Source organism: Rhipicephalus microplus, chromosome 6, assembly GCF_043290135.1.
Source record: "Rhipicephalus microplus isolate Deutch F79 chromosome 6, USDA_Rmic, whole genome shotgun sequence".
Taxonomy (NCBI): Eukaryota; Metazoa; Arthropoda; class Arachnida; order Ixodida; family Ixodidae; genus Rhipicephalus; species Rhipicephalus microplus.
The window spans coordinates 21130890-21157556 of record NC_134705.1 but is presented as its reverse complement, the minus strand read 5'-3'; the positions used below and the strand labels follow the sequence as shown (position 1 = coordinate 21157556).

General features: G+C 47.7%; 1 protein-coding gene and 1 long non-coding RNA gene across 3 annotated transcripts in view; one reads left to right on the top strand and one right to left on the bottom strand.

The window, feature by feature from the left end:
* Positions 1-203: 203 nt before the first annotated feature.
* On the bottom strand, positions 204-6758 carry LOC142764743 (uncharacterized). Its single transcript, XR_012883853.1, has 2 exons — positions 6721-6758; positions 204-498 (listed from the first exon to the last, which is right to left on the bottom strand). It is a non-coding gene; the product is annotated as an uncharacterized LOC142764743 (long non-coding RNA).
* Positions 6759-18263: 11505 nt separating this feature from the next.
* The window catches only part of Plc21C (Phospholipase C at 21C), a 685580-nt gene continuing 677176 nt past the window's right edge, over positions 18264-26667 (top strand). Inside the window, exon 1 of one of the 2 annotated variants that reach the window (XM_075865841.1) lies at positions 18264-18493. In XM_075865841.1, the coding sequence (XP_075721956.1) occupies positions 18395-18493 (99 nt within the window). In that variant the 5' untranslated portion in view covers positions 18264-18394. The remainder of the gene's footprint in view (positions 18494-26667) is intronic. The other variant, XM_037419231.2, reaches the window with a different exon arrangement.

Sequence of the window (26667 nt, the reverse complement as noted above, 5' to 3'; positions counted from 1 at the left end):
GCTCTTCTAAGAGCAACAGTTACTCTTTACCGTTCCTCTCACGTGTTCGCAGTTACTCTCTGAAAACCAACTGCACATGCTTCCAGTTACTCCTTGGGGAAATGAGTATTTATCTCGAGTATGCTTGTCACACGCTTAACACATGGCGAGAGCTCCTTGGAAGAGCCCTGCTTGGGTGCTTCTAACACAAAAAGTGGACAATATTGAAAGGAAAATAAATGCTTTATTGTTCTTTTTATGAGGCGACGTGTGACCACACGTAAAAGTAGACTTCGCCACACCAGAGCCAGCACTAAACAAACACCATAATACATCAAAGGTTTTCTGCGTCATCCGTGGAAAAACAATCTTGAATTTCTAGCATAGGGCAGTCTGTGTCATCATTGGTGAGAGAAGGGCAACTTCTCCAATTCTGAAGAACTCAAGTTTCGCAGCTGGTGTTTCCATCAGGCTAGCGCAGCAGAACGTCACCGCAGGCATATGTGAAGCATCTCATTGCTGCAAGAAAAAAATAGAGGTTTGAGGTTAAACATGCCAGAATCAATTCATAACAATGAGTCACACACACTGCAGCAGCGCTTACATTCTAGGATGTCTACTGCAAAACGAAATGTGAAAAAAAGGAAGGTTCGACCAAACGTTACTTGGCAAGCCATATAAATGCTGATGTGGTAGACGCTCTTCACATGATGTCTCAGACAGCAATATTCTGGAAGGAAATGTGCAGCACCTCAACAAGGCATATTTGTAGCAGTTAAAGATACCCTTAGGTTCAGTTAACTTGTTTCCTATACACAGCTGAGTGACATTTCTATGAGCCCATTCACCAATGGGCATTCTAAATGAGGTCATGTGTGTGGCAAATAACACGTACTGTCCGCTCATGTAAAAATGCTTATTTAGCTCGTGCACATAGTTGCTCTCGATTCTACTGTTCTATCATACGCTGCTGCGTCTTGAATTGTGCAATACCTGTAGGCACAAGCCAAGCATGCAAAGCCTGCTTGAAAGCAACCATTTGCAGAGGCTTCATGATAATCTTCAGTATATTTCTTTGTACCTGACGCAAACGGCTGGACAAAACTATCAAATAAATGTAGACCGTGCTACCTTCAAAAAATGCTTTAAATTTAGAAAACTAGGGTGCATTTGTTCACTCGGTTGACGAGTCACAGCCACGAGATATGTAAACGAAGCAATATATCTTAAGGCATGCACAGATATTCTGATTCTTTGTTTGACAGTGTCACAGATAGCTTGCCAATACATATATATTTGAGAGCAACAAGATGTGAAGCCTTTATTAGTTCAACGTCTAGTTGGTTCACAGCCAAACAGGTTACTGCTTGTTAGACAAATTGGAATAAGCACACCAAGGTTTCAAAAAAAAAAGCATTATTAGAAGTTAGCTCCCGTTGTGAATGTCTGCCTATTTATTTTGTACTGCCTTCTACATGTGCCACAAAGACATTTGTTGAGGATGTGCTACCAGTCAAGCCAAGATCGCATACTTGGTCAATGTGATGGAAATACAAACATTAGAAACACTGCCACCTCTAGTAAGAGCATAACACTTCAGTATCTTGGACTAGCAAAGAGGTGCACAAGAAAGTTAAGCCCACTCTTGCGGAACTTTGAACGCGAATATTTAAGAGTGGGGGAGGTCAACATGCTGTGGCACTTTTAAACCCACGAAACATCTGCAGAAAACAGGGTAAAGGCAAGTCAAGAAACGCTGTTATGAAGGCCTGCGCATGGACAGCTTTGTGAATCTAGGCCCTGTTATGACTTCACAACTTGGGAGCCGACTAGCCAACACACACATGTTTATTTCAACGAGCAATACACGGAAAAAGAATCGCACCGCACACCCGCGGCGGTCTTATATCTAACAAAGAACTTAACAGTGACGTCAGAGAGCCAGACACTTCCATGTGCATCTTATCTTATATACGACACGCGCTCTATCTTGGGTAGTATTACACAACACTCCTTCCCCCCCCCCAAGTGTTTTTTTTTTTTTAGTACCGATCCGGCGGTCGTCTTTGCCGGGTGCTGCGTCGAAGTTCCGGAAGTTCCGGTGGGGAAGATTGAGTCTCGCCCCCGCCGCAGTCCCCACCAGCAGATGAAAGGCCCGGTAGGTTGACCGGTTCTTTGTTTGTATCTTCTGCCTGCTCCTCGACTTGATCGGGGTCGGCCGTCTCTCGTGCGCCCTCGATGGGTACAGGGGCACCTAAAGACCTGCGAGGCACAACGTCTTGGGTGCATGCGGGAAGTTCGTAGTTTGCAGACGGCACCTGAACCGAAGGCGGGAAACACTCCTGGAATGTTCGTGGTCTCATATGATCAACATGCACGTACCTCTCCTCGTTCCCTATCCCTATCACATAAGTGCTTAAACTCTCGCGTTTTTTTACCTTACCGCTCAACCACTCTCCTTCCCCGGGGCGCAGTCCTTGTACGAGGACGTCTTCCCCTTCCTCGAAGTCTCTCCAAGCTCCACGTCGCCGATTGGCTGCCTGCCTTGTTCGCTCTAGCTTTTCTTTCATCCTTTGCTCGATATCTGGATGGAGAAAGCTCAACCTGGTTCTAGGTTTCCACGATAAGAACAGCTGGGCCGGCGTCTCTTCAGTAACACCTGTTGGCGTGTTCCTATAATTGAATAGGAATTGGTCGATCCGCTGCTGGAGAGACTTCATCCGCCCATTCTTCTGCTCGTCCATGACCTGCTTAAGAAGATTTTTCTTTAACGTCTGTACACAACGCTCTGCGCTGCCATTCGATGCCGGGTGATAAGGCGGCGATTTAGTGTGCCGGATGCCATTACGACTCATGAACGTCTCGAAAAGTTCCGAAGTAAATTGGGGCCCATTGTCTGTTACCACTTCTTCCGGTAATCCGTACGCGGCAAATACGGTGCGCAATTTCTCTATTGTCTTTTCGCTATTAGTTGACCTCATCAGAAACACTTCAACCCACTTGGAGTACGAATCAATAAGTACTAGGAACCAATGCTGGTCTCGATGCGCAAAATCTAAGTGCACACGCTCCCACCGGCGCCCCGCCACTCCCCATGACATCACCGGAACCTTGGGCGCCGCATTTTGCGTCAACTGGCATGTTACACATTCTTTAACTTTTTGCTCAACATCCGGCGTAAGGCGAGGCCACCATACGTGGCTTCTAGACAGCATTTTCATACGTGCCATTCCAGGATGGCCCTCGTGCAACAGTGATAGCACTTTGTCGCGGAGAGACAATGGTACTATCACCCGGTTTCCCCACGTCACACATTCTCTGTCAACAGAAAGCTCGTGGCGTCGCACAAAATAGGGCGCCAGTGCATCGTCAGACACTTTTGAAGGCCAACCGCTCTGCGTGTAAAACAACACTTTTGACAACAGGCTGTCTGTTCTCGTTTCCCTTCTGATGTGTTCTGCGGAGAGTGGGAGCTCGTCTAGCATCGAAAAGCCGATGTACTCCGACACGTCATCAGAGTTCCGAAGCGGCAGGCGCGATAGTGCGTCTGCATTGCCTATATCGCGTGATTTGCGATAAACCCATTTGTACTCATACGCAGCAATCTGCAGAGCCCATCGCTGCACGCGTGCCGCTGACATCGCAGGAATCGGCCTATCCTCTCCCAATAATCCCGCCAAGGGCTGATGGTCTGAGTATATTACAAATTTTCGCCCAAAAAGGTACTTGTGAAACTTCTTTAACCCGTACACGACAGCCAGTGCTTCTTTTTCGATATGGGCGTACGCCTGCTCTGTTTTAGTGAGCGTTCTAGAGGCAAAAGCGATTGGCCTTTCTTCTGATCCTACCTTGTGAAAAAGGACTGCGCCTAAACCATACGCAGATGCGTCACAAACGAGCCCTAGCTCCCTTGAAGGGTTATAGTAGGTGAGTACGGACGTGCTCAGCAACCAGCTCTTGGATGCTTTGAAGGCTTTTCCGGCGACCTCCGTCCATTCCCACTTGGCATTCACAGCTAGCAAGTCATGCAATGGCTTAAGTTGTGCTGACATGTTCGGTACGAACTTCCCATAGAAATTTATCAAGCCTAGGTAAGCCCTCAACTCATTCTTGTTCTTTGGAGTCGGTGCTTCTTTTATAGCACGCACCTTGTCCTCTGAAGGGCGGATTCCGCTTTCCCCAATCACGTGCCCCAAATAAGTCACAGACTTCTCAAAAAACTTGCATTTTTCTTTCCGCAATTTCACCCCTCGTTCCTGGAACCTTGTCAGCACAGCTTCCACCCTATCATAACACTCTTCCATCGTTTCCCCCGCTATTAACACATCATCAAGATAACATGACACTCTGTCCAACCCCTTCAGCATATCATCCATTACCGCTTGGAAAATGGATGGAGCACTTGTTATACCGTACGGCATACGTGTATATTGAAAAAGGCCTAGGTGGGTGTTGACAGTGACCAAGGGTTGCGACTCGGGGTGCAGCTGCAACTGTTGGTACGCTGTCGACAGGTCAAGGACAGTAAACCACTTGCATCCATGCAGCGCTACAAACGTATCTTCCATTGTTGGCAGAGGGTAATAATCAGTTCTCAGACAACGGTTTAGGGTCACTTTGTAGTCTCCGCATATTCGCACTTTGTTGTTTGCCTTGGGGACAACTACTAGAGGCGTTGCCCATTCACTGTGTTTTACTGGAACCAGTACTCCAGATTCCACTAGCGACTGCAACTCCGACGCTACCGCGTTCCGGAGTGCGAATGGCACAGGCCGATGTTTGCAGAAAACAGGCGTACAGCTGTCTTTTAGCACCAGTTTGACCGACGTGTCAGCTATCAGTCCTAGTGATTGATTAAACACTTCCGAAAATTTTTCGATGAGTGCGGCTGATCTATCATGTGTGTTTGCTTTATCAAAGTTGATATTACACACGCTTGCCCAATTCAGCTTCAAAGCCTCTAGCCAGTTGCGGCCCAACAACAAAGTGTCACAATTTTTTTCCGTCCGGACTACAATCAACGGCAAGGTCTCGGTTTGCCCGTCGTGCTCTACATGCACCGTCAACTTTCCGGCAACTGCTAGTGTGGAACCGCCATACGTTTTTAACCGTAAACTACATCTTTCTAGGGGTACATTCGGCCAATACTGTCTGTACATTTTTTCTGGCACAATAGACACAGAGGCTCCGGTATCAACCTGCATCGTGACATTCCTGCCTGCGATCTTAACTTTCACAGCGTAGCCACCGTGACTACTCCGACATGAAAAAATATGACTAAGCAAGACCTCGTTCTCACCACTTTTATCGTCCCAGTCACCAGAGTCTTCTAAGCCAGTACCATCGATGAGAGAATGCACCGAACGTGGCGTTGTTCTGCAGACCCTTGCCAGGTGTCCCACCTTTTTGCAGGCACGACATCGATATTTGCGAAAAGGGCAGGTGGTGGCGTCATGCGCTGCTCCGCAACGCGAACAGTCCGTCGCCTCGGCATGCCGCTCCGCGTTACCGCTCACGCCCCTTTTCGTACCTGTGGACCGTTGGGGGTGGTGTGGCCGCACCAAGTTCACGTCACCGAGTTCTTTGGGGTGAATTTTTCTGGTTTCTGTGCGAGCGAGTTCCCCACTTTTCGCCAGGTCATAGGCAGCTTGAAACGTCAGGGTACTCTTCTTAAGCAGCTCTGCTTGTGCCGTTTCATCTCTCAGTCCGGCCACGAACCGATCCCGCAGGGCGTCATCCAAGAATTGGCCGAACTCGCACGATCCAGCCAGCCTTTTTAATTCTAACGCAAATGCGGCAACTGACTCATTTTCCCGCTGCGACCGACGGTTGAACCGGAATCTTTCCGCTATCACCAAAGGCTTCGGGGAATAGTGCCCTTTCAGTATTTGGAGCAGTTCGTCGTACGTTTTCTCTTCCGGCTTGGTCGGGGCCAATAAATTCTTCAACGTGCGGTAGGCCTGTTTTCCAATGGCGGTGACAAAGACTGACACCTTCAAGTCTTCACTGACCTGGGTCGCCCGGACGTAATGTTCAAAGCGTTCCGCATATGAGTCGAAGTCTTCGTCTCCCTCTTCCGTGAACGGCTCAAACCGGCCAAAGGAAGCCATGTCGTGGTAATCCACCAGGACGCTTTCCGCTCCTAGAATACTGGTGCCGTGACGTGAGCTACAGCCGAGGCCCGGCTAACGTGCCCGAGTATCATCCCATCCTCGTCGCCACTGTTATGACTTCACAACTTGGGAGCCGACTAGCCAACACACACATGTTTATTTCAACGAGCAATACACGGAAAAAGAATCGCACCGCACACCCGCGGCGGTCTTATATCTAACAAAGAACTTAACAGTGACGTCAGAGAGCCAGACACTTCCATGTGCATCTTATCTTATATACGACACGCGCTCTATCTTGGGTAGTATTACACAACAGGCCCAAGTGTTATGCTTTGTGCAAGCCAAAATCCATGTAAATAGGGAAAGCATACTTTTAGGAGTACCAGCGTAAACAAATCTTGGCTGTTGGCTTTTTAGTACAAACAGCAATCCCTGCAATGAAAACATAAACATTTTATCTTAACGGTAACAGTGTGAGCACACACACGGGCCAGAGGAGCCATGTCGAATTGTCAGTGCCAGTGTAACCATGTGGCATAATGAACTATTCTCTGGCCAACACATGCACATTTTGCCCCTAAAAAGCGATGCTTTCATATACGTAGTACAAAAAGTCTGCACTTACCAAAATTCACTTGCTTTCTGTAATTTAGCATCGTTGGGAGCATCTTTATCTGCAGTATAACCAAATTTGTGTCATATCCCTGAAAAAAAAGTAAAAGACATGCATCAAATATTGTTTCATTTGGTAGCAGTGAAGTCAGGTTAAGAACAGCCAAGTGGGAATCAGCCTAATTATGTGCATGCGGCAAATCCCAAACGGCGTTATTGAGGTTGTCGAAATTTTCGTCGATTGGTATTAACGTCGATATGTGACTTCAACGGCATGCCAAGTTTTCACAGCACATAAAGATTTCATGATGCAGAATAATGACAGCGCTAACGAGAACATACAGCATTTATGATTGTCTTTTACAATATTCAGTTTTGCTAAGGTTTTGCATCACTAAAGAAATCTGAAAGATTTGGGTGATTCCTCCTCCAATTGTTCTGTCAATATGTAAACTGCTCGCTTGATGGTGCGCTTATAAAATAGTACGTTCAGCGCAGAGGTGAAGCAAGTGACGCAGTGATGTGGGCAGATTTTTTTTTTTTAGGCGTGCGGGGAGGGGGGGGGGGGGGGTCCGCTTATCTGAATAGGCCGGGCAAGCGAATATGCTCGTCAATTTGGGCTCCCTACGCCCGGCCTAAAAAAAATTCTGTGCGCAACCGCCTGGCTATGCCAGTGAAGTGATGCGACAATGATTTGTTCACTTACTGATTTACATACACTTTACATCTCTAAAAAATGCGGCCCAAGGCCCCAACACTCAGCCGTTAACATTACATAAAGCCAATGGTAGAAAAGTGCCAATATGAATGCAGCTACAACCCCGCCCCAATGTTTTTTCAAGCGAGGTAGTGTTGCGGAAATGAATTTTTAACTGCAAAAGTTCACTGGCACTGCAGTGGTGACAGGGGAAGCAAGAGGGTATGCAGGCGGTAATAGAGGTAATTTAGTCCGATACGGCTAGCAATGGATACGGTGAATAAGAGCAAATCATTTCTCTTTCAATAGCGCAACCACTCAACAATGTTTTGTAAGAGCATTAAATGTTGCTGGAAATGCCACTCACCTGCACGCTGATGCATGCACAGTCCTTTGTCCGACGAGCGAACAGGCTTGCAGATAGCTGAAGACGTGTTTACGATGTGTTTGTTCCACCCAGCAGCAAAATCCACAACTACTTCGCGCTCCATAAAGATATACACTAACCTTCATCACGAATAAGTAGAAACGCAAATCTGCGACACACACACACGATCAAAACATAGCTCACAAGCTCGCACGTCCATGTCCATGTGCTCGCCAACCACAGACTGTTATGCCAGCGAGTCCTCGTCAAACGACCGTGCCTCTGAAAAAGGCAATCTGGGTCAAGGCCAGCCCGCAGTCTGCCTGGCGCGATCATCTCGACGATCCTCTGGCCCACGTGCAGTGAGTCAGTTGCGCACGTGACAGCGAGCCGGCGTCCTCGTGTCAGGTGGTCTGACGCATGGCGCGGCGGCCCCATTGGCGGAATCTGCCCTGACGACCAGCGGCGCTTCTGATTGGACATTTTGGTTGGACCCGGTGTAAATAAAAGAAGCCCTGCGGCGCGTCGCGATCGGAGGTCCTACGAGAGAGGAGTCCCCATGTCGGAGAGACGACATGTGTGTGAGTCAGCGGTCTTAGGCGAAAGGCTGACCTATGTGTTAGAGAGGAGAGCTCGGCTCTTCGAGTCTCTGTCGGCCCCAGTGCCGAAATTGTAACGCCTCTGTGTATATGCTGTACATAAACCTTGTTTAACTCACCGTCGTCTCGTCCGCTCGTCTTATCAGCTCTGCGCAGAAGCAGTCGCGAGCTGAGATACATACGCTACCAAACGGCTGGTGACCTTCCCGGCGGAGTTGAAAGCAGTGGCGCCTTCGAGGCCGTGTTGGCGTCGCCGTCTTTCGCAACAGTGGAGGTCAGCGGCGGGATTTCGGAGGTGGCTTCGCAACAGTGGTGGCTTCGGCGGGATCGGTCCGTCGTTCGCAACAAGACCATATGAAAATGAGTAAGTAGTGCGAACGCGAACCTAGTATCGCCGAAAAAAAAAAAACGTCGAGCAGTGGCAGCACAGGCGTCAGCGCAATAATTTCGGTGTGTTCTCCTAATACAATTATAAAAAAAACTGAGGTACACTAAAACTCATAAATAAATATAAAAAGTTGAGTGTAATTTTTATTTAGTGCTAGTCAACATAAACACTGAATAAAAATTACTTTGTAACTTACATCGTTTGCTACACTAGCGCCACACTTGTCGTGCGGGCGCAGATGGCGCAGACTTGTCATTCTGCCCTCAAACTACACGGTGAAGCGTGCTACTAAGTGTATGGCTGATGAGAAGCGCGTCTGGGTCCGCTTTTTTTTTCTTCTCCGATATATCTGGGCGGGGGGGGGGGGGGGGCTCCTTATGCACGTGTTTCGGTGCATTACCATGGTAATGTGCGGAGCAAGGGCCACGTATATACGCCAAGAATAAGGAGTGTGTACGTTGTTGATTAACGGAAATGTTCTGATAACTTTTATTTTCTACATTCTTTTCAGGAATAAACCGAGTGCGGTAGCGGCAGTCTAGCACCTTCAAAATGTCACAAACCGGTTAACGACATCTGTTTATTTTGTTCAAGTAAATGAAGCCTCGTGTTGTTGAATGGGTCGCCATTATGTATTTGGCCTGCAGCAGCATGAGTGATGTGTGCACAGTACATGCAGACAGCTTTATAGTGTAAGTTGAAACACCAATGTCAAACGTACAAACACTCATGTGATATGGAACATCAATTCTTGCTGTGTATATTGAGTAAGATGAAACGCCCTGTTTTCAAATCATAAGAATCATCAACTGTCTTGTGAAACATTTAGATTTTCACAGTACTGGTGTTCCCCACCTGCCCACAATTCAGCAAAAGGTTTCGTTAATTTTTTCCAAATTAAGTTACCTCCAAAACTACGTGTGCCAATGGCTTGTGTAACAGTAACATTTCCTGTATTATAATGAAAAAGAAACACAGCCAATTTAAGTAGAGATATGTCCATTATACAAAGCCACTTGTTTTTCACTCTGAGTGACGACAGAAATGTCATAGAAATCAAAAGTATGACATGAGCACTTCGAAGAACTTGTTGATGAAATAGTTGGCCCAACACCTAGAGAAAATTTTAGGCGCTTAAGCACCACCAAACAGTGGAAAATAGCATCATGTTTCTCCCCTCCTGTGCTTCGTATTGTGTCTAAATTTTTCCGCTAAAGTGATAGAAGATTTGAAAAGCTATGTTTTCATTCAATATTATTATAATTTACGGGCAGCCCGTTCTGAGGCAACCACCTTGTCTTTTGTTTTTCAAGTAACGGAAATGTATTCTGAGTTACAAAATTATTCTGTGTTAAGGATAGCAGAGCAGCCATGTTCAGGAAGAGACAGATCACGTACACGTAATAACGGAAGCTTGCTGTGTGTGGCGATACAAAAAATTAATTTACAGAGCCTTTGTGAAATGTAGCCTGCTGTTTTTTGAATTACAGAAATCCTCTGGCGCCAATTTACCAGCGAGATCTTTTGTAAACTGAGACATTTTTTAGAGTGTTGTTCTGTGTCAATCAGTGCCCTTCTTTGAGACTGGATGACTGCGTCGAAACGCCGTACAGTAACGCTTAACGATCATTTCTCTAAAGGCGACGCTGCTCTCAGTACACGCACTACAACTGGCGAAAAAGCTACCGCAGGGGAAGAAAAGGGTCACAGCTGCAGTTATACTTTGTCTGAATACGACTCATGTGCAGAAAGAACTCCTGAAAACCGATATGGGCATGATGCATGCACGAAAACCTCGATTTTTGACAACAGCTTTGGTGTTTGCGGTTATAACTGACAAGGACGCCAGCAGTTGCAGGACGATGAGACTTTTAAAGCGCTCAAACATTCCAACGAATTTTACCAATTTGTGTCTTTGACGTGTACCTAGCTGAGAGTGCACAGCCCACCAAGCAGTTTCAGCTGCATCGAAAATAAGACAGGGATACGATTCCATGACTAAATAGTCAGCAATAGAGCACCATAACCACCAGGCCACCGTGGTGAGAAGTAAAAGAAACAAATTTGGTCAAATCACCATGCACTACTTTTCGTCCAGCTTTAAGGGTACACTCCAAGGTAAAACGGTGTTAAAGTGGTTTGTGGTTCGTCCTTTTGGGTACTAATGGGGCTGCCACAACCATTAATCTATTCAAGAACTAACCGCACCGGGTCGAACAGTTAGTCCCCACAGATGAGCTCAAGGGACTAACATTTGGTCCTCACACTTACACCTTAGTGAGTAACCGTTAATCCCACAATTGACCTCAAAGGACAAACATTTAGTCCTCACATTTGCACTTTATAGAGCCACTGTTATTCCCCACATTTACACCTTACCAGGCAACCGTTAGTCATCACAGTTGCACCTTGCCGGACGAACGGTTCATCCACTCAAATACTCAAATCGGATGAACTTTTTGTCCCCAGTTCAAACATTGTTTTTTGTTTATTTTCCGCCAGGCGTAATACTTTTTTCGCCTGTTTCTGCGCAGTGAGCAACAAATTGCGCAGAAAAGAACAGACGAAAAAGTAGTTAGCCACCTATGTGTAACTGCTTTCACAGTCACGGCAACAACGTAAGACAAAAATGAGACATCGAAATCTTTTATTTTTCTACGTACGCATCAAGTTTCTCCATTCTTTTAAATAAATAATGGTGAAGTGTACAAGTGCAGTCTCGTTATCAAATCTTGTTCATTCCTTGGGGAGCTCCTCCGACGGAAGCGATAGATGACAGGCATTGCAGACGCCAGCGCACGCAGCCTTCTGCCAGTTGTGTTCCCACGGCTGCACGTACAATAATATAGTAAAAATAGTTAGACACACGTGACAGAAGATGAAGGTGTACGCATATAGCAAGTACGTGCACGTTAATATAAAAACAAGCGTTGAAATATGACACACAGTAGCTTTACCTTCACATCTCGCACAGTCCTTCTGAAGCTGCTCTGACGAAAGAAAAGGATAACAGGCATCGCAGTGCCAGTGCACACAGTCTTCAGCACGGTGTGTGCCCACGGCTTCACAATAAATATGTAAAATAGGGAGTCACACGTGACAGAGGATGAATACAAATGCATGAGAAATACGTGCAAGCTGAAATGAAAACATACGTGAGATATGACATGCTAATTTCACCGTGATGTCACACATCGTCAAAGACTCATTTCGATCCCCGTAGCGCAACAGCTTAGGAGTGGCGGCCGCAGCCACAACTCCGTGAACCACCGTGCCACTAACAAGTGGCCGAGTCCTAAGCGAGCGACGTCGTTCAGCTCGAGCAAGCGAACGCGAGACCAAATACGTCGTTGCACGCGGAATGTCTGCTGCCAGCGAACTTCGAACAGGAGAGCGAGCGTACGCTTGGCCGCCGCCACGAACAGCGCTGTGCTGATTTGGAGCTAGCGCCGAAGAAATCGACGGTAATGCGGCCCCTTTTCCACAAACTCGAGCGAGTGCAGCACGCAAACGCGATTCCTCCGCCGCGGCCAGTGGACGGCGCCGAGCTGCTTGCGACCGACTGACGGGAAAGCCAACTGTAATGGCGACCAATTTTCAGTAAGTTCCGACGCTAGCCAAAGCCTCGCCTGCCTGTGCTGGTGCACTTACAGCGCGCGACATACTACAACCGAGATCTTTAGGAGAACCCGCAACGTGTTTTCAACGACTCCCAACACAGCGACGAGGTCTCAGCCCAATATCGTCAGCCCGGAGCTCATCGCAGCGGTGAAGACAGGCGAGCACTCGATGAGCGAGCGTACGGGAGGCCGACGGCAATGGCGGGCAATTTCCAGGCGCTCGCAAAACACAGGCGAACTGCAAACGCCGAAGCTGACCTTCGTGACGCATTTCGTGCGTGCGATATACAACACGACCGAGCCCGTTGCCGGCAAGCGCGATCCGTATCGCACACGCAACAAGTAGAGTAGAATAAAGAATAATAACCTACTTGCCTTAGAATCCAGCGCTGTTTCCGGCCCTGAGTTGGACTGAAGTATATATCCGATAGGCCTGTTGTCTTCTCGGCCGCCATATTGACCTTCCCAACGGTTGCTGTCGTGTGTTGGTCGTGACTATCTTGAAGCCAGAGATATACAGCGTGGCTTGGTGACGTGTCGAGGCTTGCTCCAGACTTCAAGGGTGCAGTGAAACGCAAAAGCAGCAGCACACGCTCATCCAAGCGTACACGCAAGCACCACGTCGTAATTCTTAGATCGTAGAATCCAGGCGGCTGTAGTCGAGCACTCCGAGCGCGACGCAACGCGAACTGTCGCCGGCAAAATACGGGGAAAGACGGAGCCAGCAGAGGAGGAGAAAGACATCTGTTCTGTGGAGAAGGAGGGTTGGTCACCTTGGCAACGCCTTTCGCGCTGCCTGCAATGCCCGGGTGGTTCATCTCTTTGGAGCGTGTTTGGAGACTACACGGAGGAAGGAAAAAGGGAGACTAGGTGGTTTCGCGCGGCACGCTTCCCTCTGTGGTTGCTCCTCAACGGTTTATTCGTTCATCGTGTGCGCCTTTTGTGCTCCATTGCTCTTTTTTCGGGTAATTTTGTCTTCGAGTGTACAAGTTCAACTGATTGAGATATACTGCTGAAAATCACTTTCACGCCATATCGGAGTGATTCCGTTCTCTCCTGTTGCCTACTTCTTGCTTTTTTTGGCACCTTTCACTTGCACACGTGGCTAGCGAATACGAAAGGTGGGAATGGCAATACAACAAGCCCAGTTCGCACGTAACAATTCTCGCAAATTGTGGGTAACGCAGCTAGCGAGATATAATATGACACGTAATGCGCAGGAAGCTTTCTGTCACTTGATAAAGATTATCAAGAGTATTTCGTTATGTGATGCGTCTATTTTCTACGTGAAACATTGCTTGAACAAAGTTTATTTCATTGCTTGAAAAAAATAATATTACGTTGTATATTGTTTTTAATTTTACATGTATAACATGTCCATCTATGTTTCTTCATTTCGCGCATTTTTTGTTGCGCGTTATGTCGCTAGCTGCAAAAATTGCTCGGTGTGCCCTTTTAGTTCTTTCGATTTAAAGAGACAGATGAAACGAATTCATTCGGTTTATGAGCACCAATTTTCATTTATGAGCTTAAGTTACATGCTGTGTAGTTTAGTGGGTCTTTCTACAGTAGTGGCTGGCCTGGATTTTTGCCTGGATTGCACCTTTGTCATTATACAACACTTCGGAGGAGTGCCTTTAGCCCATAGTGAGGACAGGTATCGATATATTGTACTCTTGCATACAGGCGACGTTATGGGGATGAGCCAAATATTCTGTCGTGCGCGTGCACACGCGTGTTTGTGCGCATGTGTGTCTTTGTGTTTAGATGTTAGCAGAATAGCAAAACGTGCGAAGATTTAATATAAATAATTGTTTCTGGCTTGAGTATGTCTTAGCACACGTAAGAAGGGTCACACTGGAACATGCTTGAATGTGGCTTACCAGACATTGGAACTGTGTCTGGCTTTTACCATTAAAACGAACCTCTAACTAGATGAAAATTATCAAATTATCGTAGTGGTCGACTCCGGCGAGATCTGTTCCGGTGGGTAAACGCATGACCACCACTGCAGCATTAATACCATTGCCGAACCAATTTATAAGGCTTGCGGTCGAGATTCCTGCCCATAATTTCGAACCGCCGATGCTTTGACAAACACCACGACACGTTTTCCCGTGTGCAGATATTTTTCTGTTTAAAAGCGCTCAGGATTGATATTGTGATAGTAGCACCGCTTAGTTTCCAAGTCATGTCAGCGCGAAGCGACGAAAAAAAAAGGGGGGGGGGGGGGGTAAGTGTCGGGGGGAGGGGGGTTCGCACGGGAAATTGGGAAAGGGGTTGAACCCCCCAGACCCCCTTCCTTCCCTTGGCTGCGCCACTGCCATACTTCAAGTGAGTTCACCCTCTCGTCGCCCGTACACTCCACGACAATGACAAGCGGAGAAAGGTCATTAGTGTATAAGAAATCTTGTCCACTTCTGTGTGCCACCTCGAAATTAAACTTCTAATTTTTGCCCATCCATCTAGCCACTCGGTCCTCCGGTTGAGAACCATTTAGCAAATGGGTAAGCACCTGATGGTCAGTTAACAGCTTTAATTTCATGCCTTCTAAGCGCGATCGTAAATACCTAATCGCCAGTATGACAGCGAATGCGCGTTTTTCAGTCGTGCAGTGTAATTTTGTTCCCACTTCTTGAAAGCATAGGAGTAATATTTTATCATGTGTCGTCTTCTTTCGCTTTCTACTCATGCCTCTTCTTTGGTACAGTACAGCACCTGCGCCGTAGTTTGATGCGCCCGTTCTGAGTTCAAATGGATGAAGCCCATTTGAACTCACAACGGGCGCATCAAACCACGGCGGATGAAGCCCGGTTGAAGCCCGGTTGGATGAAGCCCGGTTGTGTGAGTACTGGGTCTGATGATATGGCTAATACCAAATCTTTGTACGCCCTCTCACATACTTCCGTCCAGATGAAATCTCTGTCTTTACGGAGCAAGTTGTTCAGTGACTTCGCTCGTGATGCAAGATCATTTATGTAACTTCTAAAATGCCCTGCGAGGCCAAGAAAAACTCTGAATGCGTGTACATTGTTTGGCTTCTTCACCAGTCGGACACGTCGTAGGGATTCTTCAATCGTACTCTTTGTATATCCGTCCAAAATGCGTCTGAGAAATGTAATCTTCAGTTTAAAAATTTCACTTTTCTAAAAGTTCACTCTCAGTCTGCCGTCTCTTAATGCCATCAAAACAGATGTCAGGTACACGTGCTCTGCGTGTGATGATTCATCCTTGGAATAGACAATGATGTATACATGTACACGATGTACTACACTGCACAATACTCCAAAGAATGACTTCAAAAACGCTATTTATCATCTTTTGAAACCACACCACGCTGTTGTTTTTTATCCAAAAGGTAAACGATTATATTCGTACACGTCGAATGGGGTGACAAAAGCCGCGTACATTTTGTATTTCTCTTCCAATGGGATCTGCCAAAATTATTTGCAGAGGTTGATGCGAGAAAATACATTGCTACCTCCAGGTAGTGCAATTATTTCGTAAATCCTGGGCGTCATAAAAAAGAATGTCTGTTTGGTAATCAGGACACAGTCACAAAGCTCACACTTCTTTAGAACCCAAAGTAATAGGCCAGGTGAACGTAGACACCGATGGCCGTAATGTTCCAGCATCTAATATAGTTTGGATTTCAGTTTTCAACCAAAGTTTCTTTTCGCAGGATATGCTGTAAGACTTTTTTCTGACCGGCGTTATATCGCTAAGCTTAAAGGGAACAGTAAATTTTGTTGTAGCAGGTGGATAGTTGCCTCGAAAAAGAATTTCAGAAAATTTTTTATGTACGTCGTTTTTACACATAACAAAGTGGTCCACAACGCGTTCAATGACGCGCATGTCTCTTATTCCACAGTTACTTCCTCGTTCCAATAAAAATTCAAATTCAGTGTCTACATATTGGGTCTGGAAAGTAGGAATTTATATTAGCATCCCTTCGTGACAAGGGCGTCGATGTTATATTTACGGCCTTGGTAAGAAACAATTGGTTTCGGCCATTCATCATATATATTTGTCTCGCCCCGTCAGAACTCTGCAACTGCACCAGTCCCCATCTAATTATGTCGTGATCTTTAACAAGGGTGTGATTTATCGCAGATGCACCACTGTCAGCCAATGCATCAACATCGTTACCATTGATAATGAGATTTATATAAACAATGTCAAAGGCGGTTAGGAAAACATGTCTCAATTTTTTCGTCGTCATGTGGACTGGACGACCTCTTCCACTCGTTTCTTGGTTTCCCTTCTAGATGCGAGACGGCTTGCTACGCGTCAGTGCTGGTGTGGGAGATGAGGTTGTCCACTCGATTTTAGCCATGATGACTTTCGTGCTCGCGAGACCTCCATGGAGCTCTTTAGAAAGTCCTGTCTGTTTGACGCCCATTTTCTAGCTCGTTTTCTAGCTTCTAGCTGGTTTATATGCTTTTCGTATTTCTTTTTCATGCACCGCTTGTTGAATGCTTTTCACATTCGCAGCTCTGGTCGATTTATATCTTTTGCGCATTTTTATGTACGTATATAAGAAAGTCATTTAAGGTGCATTGAGACGACAGACCGAATCCGGATGTGGCGGGACAGATAGCGCGTCAGGTGACCTCACTTCAGCGATTCCCCTCGTCCGCGCGGCTTGCGGACGGATGAACCCAACCTGTTTCCCACATCGGGATTCTCGAGGGAGAAAGCCGATACTTCAGCGGATTAGCTCGGGGTTTCTGGCAACCAATACATTTTTCGTCTGCTCGTGGCAATGTCCTCCGTGGCTCGCGGACAGCTCCATGACTGGTCTGCATCATCTACGCTTGAGCAAGGTTTACTTAGTTTCCGGGGGCTTTGTTCTCAGGTAAATAAATACGCAGAAATCACTTTTGGTGGTTCGGGAAATGTCGCCGCCGTCATTTGACACGCGAGATTCTTAGCCGACATGGTGGTGAAATATTCCAACTTCTGCAACCGGCGACGTGCTGCTTCTAAAAAACGATGGAAGACGCGTTCAGAAGTTCGACAAGTGGGGAACAATGTAGTTGAAAGAACATTCTGCCAGCAACTCCCTTTTTTCCTGAAAGAATAACACTCCTTGTTCATTTGTCACAATGCGACAGACATCGCAGTCAAGCGTCGCTTCTTGCGGGCATCCATGTTGAATAATCTCAAACCTGTCTGCTTTCAACGGGCGCTGGTGAGCGCCGAACCTGCGGTCGAGGCTAATCCAACTGTTTTCTCCTAGGACACCGTCCGTAGTGTGGATGCGCCTGCAAGCGGATCATCCGCGGATTAGCCGTCCGCGTCCACGACAAATGAGTGCTGAGTGTCGTGTGTCTTACTCGGATGGATGTGTGGGTGCTTGTGTGAGTGTTTGCAAAAGTCAATGTAGCGCTAAATATTTTACAGAGTCAAGGTTGCGCTAAATATTTTACAATAAGACTCTCACAATAAGCGGGAAGACTTTTCGCAATGGATTTAAACCCGCAGGTTTAGTTGCGAACTTCGAGAAACACGTGGAATTTTTTTCAGCCAAATTCATGTAGTTTAGAAAAACCATGGTTGATTTGGCATGGATGTTATTAAGCGTTCTGATGACGGTAGCGCAGGCGCACAGGGTTCTCCTTCAGGGGGGGAAGGGACGAATTTTCTTCACAGACGGCGCACTCCCCTTTCCACATTCTGTCAATGTTAGGAGCTAGCTTTGCTTTCAACCCCTCCCCCCCCCCCTCTTCGTGCGCTCGCCTATGAGAGCAGGGGAGACACAATTATCTTGACGAATGAAAAATGAGGCGAGATCGAAGTGTTAACTCGTGCCGCCACCGTCCGCCTGCGAGTGCTGACTGGAGTTGAGTGGTTGGTGCTCTTGTCACAGGGCGGCGCCACACTCTCTTCAGGCTGTGGGGGCACGAGTAGTGACCGGCAAGGCGAGTGTGCTTCAATTGAGTGCGGTAGCGGCGGACTGTGTTGTGCTGGCCCGAAACCATACGACCGGGGACACATGTGAACTACAAGGAATATGGCAGGCGCGAAATCGGGCGTTCACGTGCTGCAGCTCAAGCCCATCAGTGTGCCCAAGAGCCTGCAAGACGGCAACAAATTCGTCAAGTGGGACGACGTGAGTGTTTTCCCCTTCTCCGCGCGCGATCGCAGTTTCGCTTCCAGCAGACGGCCTGTCGACCGCGCACAATCGAGCCATGCAAACGGGTGTCGTAAGCCCTGCGTGCGTGCTCGCGGCTTCCGAGAGTCGTCACGCCCGATCGGGCTTCGGCGAGGCGCACTGCTGCGCGCAGTCAGTGGCCGCCGACACCGTTCATTAGGCCTAGCTTGACGATGACGGCGGGCCGTTCGGCGCGTGCGTGCTCTCTTTTCCCCCGCGGAGGAGCTCGTTCGATCGCCGCCGCCGCCACTCTCACCGTGCGCGCTCGTTTATTAACGATAACCTTGGGGAATCAACAGACTCACTGGTTTCTCTTTCTACGCTCCAGGAAGTCGGGGCGCCGTCAGCTGTTTTGCTGGGGCAAGGTTGCTAGGTGCAGCCGTATGAAGGGCCGATTGATAAGCTATCGGGCCCATATCGAGCGCGATAACACGAACCTGCGTAATCATACTCCATCGTCCTAGTGGCTCCTAGTGGCTAAGGTACTCGGCTGCTGACCCGCAGGTCGTGGGATCGAATCCCGGCTGCGGCGGCTGCATTTCCGATGGAGGCGGAAATGTTGTAGGCCCGTGTGCTCAGATATGGGTGCACGTTAAAGAGCCCCAGGTGGTCGAAATTTCCGGAGCCCTCCACTACGGCGTCTCTCATAATCATATAGTGGTTTTGGGACGTTAAACCCCACAAATCAATCAACTGCCGCACGGCACGAATGCGTTGGCGCATACCTTCCCGTGTGCCCATCACCGTTGCGTCTCTTGAGTGTTTTAACGGAAATTTAACCATTCTCGTGACGTTATTTAATGCGACCCGCAGCGAATCTGTAGCCCTGTGTAGCGACCTTAATTGCTTGTTTCCTCTTGATGTCCAACATGAAGCGGCGGACGCGTGCCATCCTGTCATTCGGTATAACGCAACGCAAATACGCTTGATTGCTGTAGGTTAGCAAACCCACAAATCACGAAGCGGGACCGACGGCAATCGCTGGAAGCTGCTTCGTCGCGCGCGTCTCAGCATATGGCCCAACACGATGGGTTCCATTCATGTTGGCAGACCTGATCATGCAAAATGGTCAAAGATCAGGGTGAGAAGGAAGATGGAACTATACGTTCAACGAGCTAACTGGAACCGTCCACTAGATTTCACGCACTGCACCTGTTGGTGCGTTTTGGGATTCACTCGGATAAAATTGTCACCTTTCTGTGGTCAGCTCCCGAGTCGAAAAGCGCATTCCGCGGGTTACTAACGCTGAGAAACCATCGGATGGCGCAACTTTAAAAAAGTCCGCACTTACGAGCAGAGCGCAGGAGTGCAGAAAAATGAGTCGTGATTAACAGACGAAATTTTGGGCACGATTGTCTGAAATTAAATGTATAGTGCTGCCATGAAGGGCTTTCAGGTGCTCTCAAGCTGTTTGCAACAGCTTTGGGCCTGAGAGACCCCCCAACGTGTTGTAAAAGAACTGTTGGAAATAAAAACTTTATTGATATTGATAGATTGGTTTGTTTGATCCATTCGTTGCTCAGGCCGTCCTCTGAGGTCTTTGAAACAATCTGTGATTGAAGCGTTTTGGTGCGCTATCAAATTTATTGATATCATGTGGTTGTTAAATAACACCAGGTCTCTCCACCAACTTGCGATTCCCAGCCGACTTGCGATTCCCAGCCAGATTGTGTGCATCACCCGCGTGTTGCTTGTAGCCATGTAGCTAAGTTCGCCGAAATTATGGGACAATATAAATCTGACAAACATTTTTTCCAGAGTAAATACAGTGTGAAAACGACAGGAAATAGTTTTGTGGCTTTACCACATAGTAGAACAAATTACGGGGAACAAAAACTTGCTGTTCAAATTCCTAACCACCTCAAGGACTATACCGTAAAGGGGAGGTGCCACCAAATTTGTGGCATGTGTGTGGTTTGCTTTAAGCGTTTCCTCCATCTCCAGGAAGCATGATGCACGCACCAAGGTTCTGTATTTTCGCCAAATAATTTAGTTTTGCTCTACTTATGTGGGACAATTTCGGTTTCGCGGTGCCGAATCGGGCAGTGACGTCAATGCATAGGTGGCTTGGTCACGTGAGCACTCAAGGCTGTGACGCACATTGTGCTGAGATTCGTCTGCTATCAAATACACGTGCCACACAAGCGACAGCAAAACAAACGCGCTGACAGTCGCCATGGCCAGCTGCAGTAGCATCCAGGCAGTGGCAAGGCAAAAGACAGCCAGAAGGAAACGACGTATGTACAGAATGTGGACGAAGAAGCCGCCCAACGCTATATGCGCCGACGTTTTATAGCCGTCGAAGAAGGAGGGGGAAGCCCCGCTGTTGGACGCGTCGAGTGTCACTTCGAAAGCACCTTGACAGACGCCTCTGCAAGAGTGCCTCTGCAAGTGACGCCAGCACACTCGTAACTGCACGCATGCGAGTTCTCGTTCACAACACGCGTTTCGGAGAAGGTTATGGCGAATTGCACTCGTCGAGCTGAGAGTCTGCATTCCACTGATAGATTCAGATTAAGTGCGCGTGTTCCACTGGCAGATTAGGCGCAACTCACTCCGTGACAGAGCGTTCCGCGTGCTCCGTCTTGCAAAGACGGATTTTGCCGCAACTCCGAGAATGCATTGCCGTCATGTACAGCACCGTCGGGCAGTGCTGTGGCCTGCAGCTGCCTTGAGCGTTCTTTTGTTCTTTTCGAGGCGGTGTCCTCTGCACTGGTTTACGTTTCTAAAATGGCATTGTTTGATGTTGTTGGACGTTCTGCTGCTGGTTTGCTTCTCCCTTTGAGCGAGAGCACTGGTAGCAGCAGCGAAGGCGAGCTGCACGTGCTTTCTCGCCGTGTGCATGGCCGAAGTCTCGACCGAAAATAATTGGCTATGTCGAGGAAATTTTCAGGACTGGTTTAGTGACGTATGTGTAAAAATTTTTCGGCGCGACCTCAGGCGGGGCATTCACGTGTTCCACTCGCAGATCTGGCTTGGCGCAGTCCGAGTGCTCGCTCCAAGATTTCATCGGCCGCTCCGGATCTACCAGTGGAATTCGCCATTACTCATGTCATTACAGATCTAGCGTGACGTCACGACAACTGCCGTTGCTTTTTTCTATTCGGAAACGTCAGTGTTGCTGCGCAGTTCTTGAGTCCTCCACTACGGCGTCTCTCATAATCGTATGGGTGTTTCGGGACGTTAAACCACACATATCAGTCAGTGTTGCTGCGCAAGCGATTTGCCTAGATCGCGAGAGTGAGCATTCAGCTACACTTTTATAAGTGAATTAGAATATATTCTACGCGTTTGTTGTGTCCGATTCTACGTTTGGAGAGTTCTTGCATGCAGAGGAAACCCACAACAGGCTTCGGATAGCCTCGAAATTTGGTGACACCACCCCTTTAACGATAAATCTCCTCTAATCCGGCATTACGAAGGAAACATACGCAAAAACAATAAAATAATCATTATTTTCAGTGGACGAAAGCAAATAAAAGAATTGCGTTTTTTATCATTGTCATCTACTGTTTTGATTTTTCTTTCTTTTTCTTTCTCTTCCCACATGTGGCATGTGAGCCCTACAGGCTGTTCTTTTTTGTGTGTGAATTACTATAATGTGATTTTTTTTTGCTCAAGAGAATTGCGCGCATTTTTTATTAGAATTGTGTTTATGTTTTCTTTTTTCCTTTTTAGTGCAGTATGCATGTATATTATTGATCTGAGGTATTGTATTTGATTTTCATGTATGCTTTTGTATTTGTAAATGTCTTTTTCTGTTGCTGCTGTATGGTTGGCACGGCCCAGTCAGGCAATCTTTGCCTTCAGCTGTGTCTTTTTTGACAATCTTGTGATTGTTCTTAATAAACTAGTAAAAAAAGAAAGAACGAAGGAAATGAGGAAAGAAGTTGTACTGCTGGCAAAAGTTTCAAAAAACGAATTTGTGACAATAGATACTGTGACAGGCTTATGTGCTCGCTCGAAATAGGCGCCGAATGGTTGGTTAGACGCAGTAATGCAGCGCTATAGGGTGTAACTCGACAGTACGTGCTCACAGAATTACAAGTAACTCGCAGCATTGTTACTTATTTGTTTTAGGAAAATAGAAAAGTTGAACGGTGAATGTTCTATATTGTTACGAGGAAGAACAGACCCAGCAGGCGCAGACTCGAGGGAATATATGTATTTAAAGCAGGTTGTTTGAGCTTTGGAGAGATCGTGTCTCCCTGCCTATTGATAATAACCGCGTGTTTGCAGGAGGTTTTCAAGACCTTATATATTGGGAAGAGTTTGGGGTAGGAGTTAATGGAGAGTATCTTAGTAACCTGCGATTCGCTGATCTGCCAGTCACTAAGCCTCAAAAGGAACGTACATAACAGCTGAATCTTGCCAGTACTTACCTGCGGAGCAGAAACCTGAAGGCTTACAGTGAGGGTTCAGCTCGAAATTGAGGACAACGCAGCGAGCGATGGAAATGAAAAGTATAGGTGTAACCTAAACGGACGAGAATAGAGCAGAGTGGGTCAGGGAACAAACCGGGGTTCAAGATATCATAGTTAAAAGCAATAAGAAGAAATGCACATGGGTCGGGCATGTAGCATGTAGGCAGGGTAACCGCTGGTTGTTAAGGATAACTGACTGAATTACCAGAGAAGGCAAGCGCACAAAGAGGAGACAGAAGCTTAGGTGGGCAGATGAGAATAAAAAGTTGGTGGGCATAACGGGGCAACGGAAAGCACATAACCGGGCTGATTGGCGGATCATGGGAGAGGCCTTTGCCCTGCAATTGGCGTAGTCAAGCTGATGGTGATAATGAGTTGAACTGAGCTGCCATAACTAAGAGCTAATGCCAGTCTATCTACACCCGTATTCCTCTTCATCGTATTGATCGCTATGCCACTAATACGTAGCATGACCACTGTGGCGGAAGCACCGTCCCAGAGCTTTATAGGCCGTTTTCAGAAGCAGAGTTGTAGATCTTGAGCCGTGACACGCGAACAATCTCATCAGGCACAACTGATGTCGACGAAGACATGGGGCCAATCTCATAAATAACAGGCGTTACCTGCCGCAACACACGGTAAAGTCCCGTGTAAGGACACAGACGTTTTTCAGATGGGCCCGCCCCACGATGCGGAGACCAGAGCAACACAAGGGTTCTTTAACTTTTCGTTCCATTTCTTGACGTTGCGTTGTGACATTTGGGAAGTTGCTGGTTTGAGCGAAATCACAAGTCCTTTTGGTACAGTCAAGGCATTTAAAGAGGTGTTTAGCGTAGATGCGTGAAGTTTGTATTTCACACGTTTTTCCACATTTTTTCTAATTCTTAGAAAGTCACCACTGTGAATAGGGTTGTCGAAAGAGGTCGGTATTAGTCAATTCTTTGAAGGTGCAGTGCTTTTCTCACGATTGCATTTTCTTAAAGCGTACCGGTGAGACGAAGAAATGTTTCCAGACCTTTCACGATTGGAGAGTCCTTGGTTCTTTGGTTTCGCAGCAATGGTGGCGTTGGTAGACTTTTCCTGCGCAAGTGGCTCGGTGTAGATTTCGGGCACTTGGAGGCGTTGGAGTGAAGATGAGCGGGGCGAGGACACAGGACCAGGTTGGTAGGCGTTGGAGGATTGCTTCATGGGACCAATGGGCATGTGGTCTAGCCAAGAGGAAGACGAGGCGTCCGTTGCGTTCCGGAAACACAGCTGCTTGATGTGGTCAGCCATCAGTGCAACGCCCTCGAAGTTTGGGTTTCCGTCAGTGCGCGTCCTCGCTGCAGACGGCCTTCACCCAAACTTCGAGGGCGTTGCACTGATGCACCCTGTAGCGCAATACTATCCTTTGACAAAGGGGCCATACGGTGTTTGCAATCGCTTTGTATTTATTTCATGCCAATAAACTCCAATCAATCAATCAATACTCGCTGGGGGACGAGGTGCTTGAAATGATAGTGTCTAAGGGTAACGTCGGCACTCTTCCATACAACAGATAGAAAGGTGAACAACCTGCTGTGTCGTGTCGGAATAAGTTGTACGCGAACGTCGCTAGGGTATGGCACGGTCCCCGTCGCGATGGTTCGGTGATACGTGCTTTGCAAGCATATCTGTATAAGTGCGATTAAAGCGGTTGTTAAGGCCGTTGGGTTGCGTGTGGTAAGCTGTGGTCACTTTGTCCTGCTTCGAACAGGAACGCAGGATGTCGGTGATGACTTGGGACAGAAATGTACGACCACAGTTGAGGAGCGCTTGATTTGGTGCACCATGAATCTGTATTACGTGACGTAACAGGAACTCAGCAACGTTGGTCGCACAACTCGTTGGTAGAGCTCGAGCAATAGCGTAGCGTGTGGCCAAAATCACTAGCCATGGCTATCCGTTTAATTCCTACTGTGGATTCGGGAAAAGGACCAAGCAAGTCTAACGCGACCCGTTAAAATGTTTGAGTGAGTATTCCGATTGCGTGGAGATGGCCAGCGGGTGGCCGCGATAGTGTTTTGCGGCGTTGATTCAACTCGCACGTGGCGACGTATTGGCGTACCGAGTGAGCAAGGCCTGGCCAGTATAAACAGCGCCGTATGCGCTCGTACGTGCAAGATATGCCAAGGTGTGCTGCTGCGGGTGCATCGTGAAGTTCAGCGAGGACGCTGCGCCGTAAATGCTTAGACATGACAAGAGAAGGTGTTGCGACTGGGGTTGTCGGCACCGGAGATCCGGGATCAAGGTGTCGAGGCAGGAGCCGGTTGAACTTCGTAGAGAGGGTTTATTTACATGGCACGGGCTCTCTGGCCCGAAGCTTTACCTTAAAAAAGGCTGTCTATTGAACAAGCTCCGTGAACCACACCAAGCAGTCCGCTAGGGCTGAATAAATAATGTCTCATCTCCCCAGATCCCTAGACCGGGAAATAGGTCCATATGGCACTGTCAAACAACATGTCCAATAACAGGTGAGCGGGAAACCAAGTGGGAGAATGGGGCGTGATACTCTTGACGCTTTGGAGAATGCGGAGAGGCTGAGGGGCTACCATGCCTGTTTCGTAGGCTTTGATAGCCGCCTTGGAGACGCTGTATATTGACTCTCTGCGACTATCTAGCATTGCCAGCGCGATTGCAACCTGTTCGGCTATCACGGGCTTTGATGTGCGTACCGTGGCGGTGCAAGTGGGCCTGGAATTTGAGTCGACGATGGAAACAGCGAATGCCTCTTGTAGGACACAAGGCGCAGCATCCACAAAGCTTGCATCAGTGGGGTTGCTACGGACGTGCTCGAGCAGAGCTCTGTCCCTGGCCCTACGTCGACCGACGTTGTGCGCAGGGTGCATATTGCGGGGAATGGGTGCAATGCGCAGTTGAGACCTGATGTTTCATGGAATCTGCATGGAATCGGGGCACTGGTCAATAGAGTTGAGGCCCAAATCATCGAGTATCGTGTGGCCTGATTTGGTTCCGGAGAGCCTGAGCAGCTGTGGGTGCCCTTGCGCCTCGATTATCTCTTCGAGTGTATTGTGAACACTGAGCTTTAAAAGGTTTTCAGTGCGAGTGCTTACATGCAAGTCGAGCGCGAGCTTGAAGACCTTTCTTATGAGGAAATTGAGCTTACTCCTCTTTGCAACATGCCAATTATGCATGCCCACCGAGTACAAAAGGTGGCAGAGCGTAAACGCTTGTATGATGCGGATGAGATTGTAGAGTAATTTCAGCCACGCAGCGCCCATTACATGGAAACAGCAGGGCGCCTTTGCGCTGCTCCTGATCTCCACAAAATGAGGCGGCTGCCTTTCTTCCGTCCTGTCTGCCGTGGTAAAAGGGTGGCCCGCCAAACGCAACAGCTCGTCCGCCGGCGGGAAAATAGACCTGAGGGTGACCAGCCGTACAGGTTGCCCGAAGCGTTGTTCTATGGTGGCGTCAGCCTGGCCACTGCCGATGCCGCAAGACGGCATTGTTCAATCATCCTTGGGCCTTTCCTCCCTGGGATTTCACAGAAATACACACAACCACAGGCACGGAAGTGAGACACATCGAGTCCGAAAAATGATGTCAAAAGAAGATTTCTTTAACAGTAAAACTAATGCACAAATCAGCAATCAAGGCGTTTCTCTGAGCTTTTGCCGCAGCTCCCAATCTCTATTCGAAAATAATTGTCCTGTTAAACTGCTCTCAAGA